At 33.2% G+C, this 6,180-nt stretch overlaps 1 protein-coding gene across 1 annotated transcript; it reads right to left on the reverse strand.

Moving 5' to 3' along the window:
- Positions 1 to 1,448: 1,448 nt before the first annotated feature.
- On the reverse strand, positions 1,449 to 4,233 carry LOC132175788 (beta-amylase 2, chloroplastic-like). The gene is made up of 4 exons (XM_059587840.1): positions 4,042 to 4,233; positions 2,914 to 3,132; positions 2,477 to 2,696; positions 1,449 to 1,998 (listed from the first exon to the last, which is right to left on the reverse strand). The coding sequence occupies exons 2-4, from the start codon at positions 3,025 to 3,027 to the stop codon at positions 1,970 to 1,972; spliced, it is 363 nt and encodes a 120-aa protein (XP_059443823.1). The 5' UTR covers positions 3,028 to 3,132; positions 4,042 to 4,233; the 3' UTR covers positions 1,449 to 1,969.
- Between the last annotated feature and the right edge of the window lie 1,947 nt (positions 4,234 to 6,180).

Raw genomic sequence — 6,180 nt, forward strand, 5'->3', positions numbered from 1 at the left:
GTGGCTGCTATTGACTATCAATAGCGGCCACCTTCTAGACCTTCTAGGTCGCTGCTATTGATAATCAATAGCGGCGACGTTATAGGTCGTTGCTATTGACTATCAATAGCGGCGACCTAGATGTCGCCGCTACTGACTATCAATAGCGGCAACCTAGATGTTGCCGCTACTTAGTATCAATAGCGGCGACCTAGTAGGTCGCCGCTATTGATAGTCAGTAGCGGCGACATCTAGGTCGCCGCTATTGATAATCGTAAAAAAATAAAAAAATCATTAGCGGCAACATTGAGGTCGCCGCTAATGATATTTTTTTTTTAAAAAAAAAAAAAAAAAAAAAAATAGGACCTGCTTATAATAGATGTTATTATATAACAGTTATGAGAATTACATCAAGCCTATTTATAGTCAAATCGCTCGAGATAACTAAAGTTAATTGGTGCAAGCATTGCATATATATGAAAGGACAAGTGGATTCAAGGATTCACTTCTTATCATGAAACAAAAAATGAAAAGAGGGAAACAACAACACAAAATAATGACATGTTGGGGACGTCCGGACAATAAGGTTATAATCAAAAGTAAACTCATGCCAAGTCAATCAAACTAAACCACCCAATCCAAGGCTTGCCTTTGAATTGTGGACCCTAAGAGCAACAAACCTTACATATATTGAAGGGTTTGAGTCTTCACCTATGAGCACAAACTATGTCCAAAAAATAATAAAGGACTTCATCTCATCAAGCAAAGGAATAATAGGTAAACCATTAAAACAAGTTGGTGCAAGCATTGCATATGGAAGGACAAGTGGATTCAAGGATTCACTTCTTATCATGAAACAAAAAATGAAAAGAGGGAAACAACAACACAAAATAATGACATGTTGGGGACGTCCGGACAATAAGGTTATAATCAAAAGTAAACTCATGCCAAGTCAATCAAATTAAACCACCCAATCCAAGGCTTGCCTTTGAATTGTGGACCCTAAGAGCAACAAACCTTACATATATTGAAGGGTTTGAGTCCTCACCTATGAGCACAAACTATGTCCAAAATAAAATAGAGGACTTCATCTCATCAAGCAAATGAATAATAGCTAAACCATTAAAACAAGTTGGTGCAAGCATTGCATATGGAAGGACAAGTGGATTCAAGGATTCACTTCTTATCATGAAACAAAAAGTGAAAGAGGGAAACAACAACACAAAATAATGACATGTTGGGGACGTCATTATTTTGTCCGTATAGCTTTGATTGCTTTGTACTTTTCCCAACTCTTAATTGGTTGGGTATGTGATTTAAAAGAAAAAAAAAACAACTGAAGGGAATTAATTATCATTATTTGTGGGTGTTCTTTTTTTATTTATTTATGGGAATTAAAACGAAACCAAATTTGAACTATGGTTATCATCATCATATTCAGGCAGGTTAAGAAGCACAAATTCAGAGGATAAAGATGCAAAATGGAGGAGATTCTCATTTCCCTAATCACCACCACCTTGTATGTCACATTTCTTAAGCTCAAGCAGCAGCATTCTTTACATCTTAAAAACTTCAAATGAAATAGAAAGCACAAGCTGTATCTGCCAATTGATATATGACTATGTAGTTGGGTTAATAAACATCACCTGTGCTATGTAGCACATTATGACTACAACAAAATATTTTCACCAAGCTACTCTAGGTGAACCCTTAGGGTGGAACAATAATTTAATACACTGATGAAGATTCTGCTTCATGCATTCAAAAGGATAATGCTAAATCTAGGTATAAATTACTTTTACATATTGGCTGTGCTTTGATTAAAAAATAGCCCGACCTAGTTGTCAATTACCTAGTATAGATAATAGCAACTAAAAATACTATTCCCCTAACCTGCAACACAGTAATCCCCAACACTTTTTTTTTTTGGGGTGAGGGGGGGGGTGGAGAGATAAATAATACACATCCTGGAGAGACTTCTGTCATCCCACTATACCTGGAGATCAAGAACTGCTTCCCCTGCAGCATAATAGCATAAATAAGACAAATTCAGTATAGCAATTGTGTGAAGCTATCCTGATTCATAAATTGTATCGATGCAGACGTATGAACTCGCTAATGGGCTTGTGACTAATCTAAATTCCATTATACCAAACTGCTCATAGAGACTTATGCTTATGTTCTGTAAAAGATTATAAATTACTTAGATCATGCAGAAGTTTTACAGACATTGAAAAGCAAGTCTGTCTATTATTTTAGATTGCATTGAACTGATTCAGTAAGAATTTCAATGCTGATGACAGACAATCAAGGGAAGCCATTTCATTGGACTAACCACCTTTTTAAATGATCTCAATCTCAAGGCATATATACTGATTGGTTATCAGTAAAACCCAAGCTGAAGTAAAAAAATCCCTATTCCTGGGCAAACAAAGGGATTGATACCCTCCCTACCAAATGGGTATAAATGCAAGTCAACATTTGAAGAAGAGTGTACCGTGCATTCTCTTGACAAAGCGTTCAAATTCCATGAAGTTTTGACTTTCCATAAGAAGTGGACTAAGCCGAAGGTAGGTAAAAGACAAAAAATGCCTCCCATCTAGATCATTCATGGGCTTGGCGTTATCTAATAGCTTGTTGTAGCCTACTCTGTCATGACAAGGAAGTGCATTTTCACTAGCAATTGGTATGCAAACATCCCATGCAGCATTCAGCACCTGAAATAGACAATTAGGATGTTCACTGCTAAACATTTCAAAAATAAATCTGCAGACTTGAATCTAAGCAATCATCTGCAAAATATTTCTCCAAACTCGCCACAAGAGACATACACAGAGGCTCTAGTAATATATTCCAGCTTTCCCCAATGTAATAGCAAACTTAAATTAAGTAAATAACAGAGGTCATCAAGATGTTTCAAACAGTGATGCTTACTTGCCAGACTAAACCCTCAGGATCTGCCAGTGCCTCTGAGAAGTCCCCATGCTGGTCTAACATTTGTACCTCAGCACAAGTGAAATTTAAAGCAGCTCCATGCTTCTTTATCATTGCTGCAATTGTAGCATAACCATCACGATTGCAAGAGTTATAGAACCCAGCAGTTAATTCAGCAGCATGATTGGCTGTCTTGTACCACCAGTGAATACTTGGTAGCTGCTCAACAATTAAAATATAGCAAACAGTCTAAAACAAGCCATAACTAGTAAAACAAAAATTTAAGGTTCCAAAAATTAGGATTTAGATGAACTTACTGAATTAAGCCATAACTAGTAAAACAACTTCCATAACCCAATATTTATAGTGAAGATGAATGCACATAGCATTTTATATTTGCGATAATCTAAATTAAATTGACCAAATGTTATGACTCAGTTTACCATGAACTGGGTCAGCAACAAGGCAATTAGGTAATTCTCCTTGAAAGCAGGGTGAAAACAGTAAAAAACAAGAAAATTTTGTACGAACTTCCCACATGATTTTCTGAAAATTTTGTTCCTCATGATCTGTTTTCAGATGAATCCCAGATTATCATTGTATAGTCCTTTAATATTTTGAAATTTAAAATAAGAATCAAATGAACCTGCATCATTTTTGAATTGTCTTCGATCTATCAAAAGTTGTGAAGCACCCTTAAGTCTATGGGTAAATGCCAACTACCCACCCACATTACTAAACTATATATATATATATAGAGAGAGAGAGAGAGAGAGAGAGAGGCCAGGTATAGGACTACAACTAGGGGACCCATTTAATTAACTAAACTGTGGTGGATTCTTTAGAATTTCAAATTCAAATTGTGGAGAAATGAGAATGAATAATTAAAAGGTGCCAGTGATGAAGACGGTGTAAAAGCTGTATATAAATCTACCTATACCAATTATCACTAGTCTTTTTGTAGTATTTTGGCTAATTAATTATTCCCAAAGCAGTTTAGGAACCCACTCAGTTTAGGAACCCTAAAAATTATACACTATTTTTAGAAGAGCAACAAAAGTAGTGATCAAACTCCTAAAGAAAAAGTGAATGTTGTCCGGGAGGCAAGCATTTAGGAGAAACTCATACCGGAGAGAGGTACACCGGAGAGAGATCGAGCTACCGGAGAGAATTGAGTGCGCCGGAGAGAGAGCTGCCGGAGAGAGTTGAGTGCGCCAGAGAGAGAGAGCTGCGCCGGAAAGAGAGCTGCCGGAGAGAGAGAAACGTTCGCCGGAGAGAGAGAGAGAGAGTGTGAGAGTGAGAGAGTACTGATGGGGAGGTCTGAAAAATAAAAAATACAGCTGAAAATAAAACAGAGCTTTCTAAAAAATAGTACTGATCGATGAGGGATTTTGATCCAAAAAAAAAAAAAGAAAAAAGAAAATAAAACATGTCTGAAAATTTAAGAAATCGCGCCAATATAAATAGCTGGCGCCAATTTTTTATGCGCACTCATTAGTGGCGACCTTAGTCGCCGCTAATGAGCTCAATTATTTTTTTTTATTTTTTTAAATTATACTTACAATTTTGGGTAAAGTCCATGTACCCCCCTCAAACTACCACCCAATTGACAATGTCCCCCCCAAACTTTTAATTGTAACAATGTCCCTTCCAAACTACCAAAACATTGACAATGTCCCCCACAAAGCTAGCAATAAGACAAAAATGCCCATATAGATTTCTCAATAAGACAAAAATATCTCTATAAATTTAAAAAAAAAATTGATTTTTTTTAAAAACGAAAATTTTAATTTAAAAATAATATTTAACTATTTTTTAATTTAGTTTTAAAAAACAAAAAATTTCATTTTATTAAGCGAAAATTTTATTTTTTTAAACATAAATTTTTATTTAAATAAAATTATAGAACAAGAATAAAATAAAATAAAAAAACGAAAATTTTCAATATTTATAAAAATAAAAAAATCAAAATCAAAATTTTTAAAATTTTTTTCTTATAAAATTGATTTAAAAAAAAAAAAATTGGCCAAGTTTGGATTTTTTTTTGTTAGTTTTAGATTTTTTCTAAAAGTTTTAGTATTTTTGTTTATATTTTACTATAGGTAATTTCGTCATTGGGGGGAACATTGACAATTTTTTGTAGTTTGGGGGGGACATTGTCACAATTGAAAGTTTAGGGGGGACATTGTCAATTGAGTGGTAGTTTAAGGGGGTTATGTGGACTTTCTCCTACAATTTTTTAATTTTTATTTATTTATTTATTTAGAGTTTTTTTAAAAAAAATTTCTCTTGTAATATGTTTTTATTATTATAATATTAACTAAAAATTTCCGTTTAATAAATTTTTATGATAAAGATCATTAAGTTGATATTTATCTTATAATTAATTATAAAATAATACAAAATTCAAAAAGAATATAAAATCAATATAACTAAGGCACTAAGATAATGTAAAAAGCTTACAGTTCAATTGAGTATTCGATTGAACCTTTAATTGTATTCAGTTTGATCTATCAATTGATTATATCACAATCAATCAAACTAATTCATTAAGATCGATCGGATGTTTGATCGAATATTTAATCATATCACGATCAATCGAACTAATTCATTATGATCGATCGTTTGATCCTATCACGATCAATTGAACTAATTCATTATGATCGATCAGAAGATTCGATCAAATGTTTGATCCTATCACGATCAATCGAACTAATTTATTAGGATCAATCGGATGTTCGATCAATCATTTGTTCTTATCACGATCAATCGAACTAATTCACCAGGATCGATTGGATGCTTGATCAAACATTTGACCCCATCACGATCAATCGAACTAATTCATAGGATCGATGTTTGATCGATCATTTGATCATATCACGATCAATTGAACTAATTCACCTGGATCGATCGGATGTTTGATCAATCATTTGATCCTATCACGATCAATCGAATTAATTCACCAAGATCGGTCAATTGTTCGATCAAACGTTTAAATAAGAATAAGAAATAGAAAACTTCAATAATAATTAATAGGAGAATTTGTTTTCTTTAAAAGAAAAAAATAAATATTGATTTTTTATATAAAATAAGAATAGAAAATAGAAAAATAGAAAAAATTCACCAATAATTAATATAAAAGAAATAATGACATATTATCGGAGGATTCGAGGTGAATTTTTGGTAAATAATTTTTTCTATTATATATGTAGGATCAATAGCATCGCCCCAATATTTATAATTTTTTTTTTTTTTTTTTGTGGTGTA

This window comes from Corylus avellana, chromosome ca3, assembly GCF_901000735.1.
Source record: "Corylus avellana chromosome ca3, CavTom2PMs-1.0".
Lineage (NCBI taxonomy): Eukaryota > Viridiplantae > Streptophyta > Magnoliopsida > Fagales > Betulaceae > Corylus > Corylus avellana.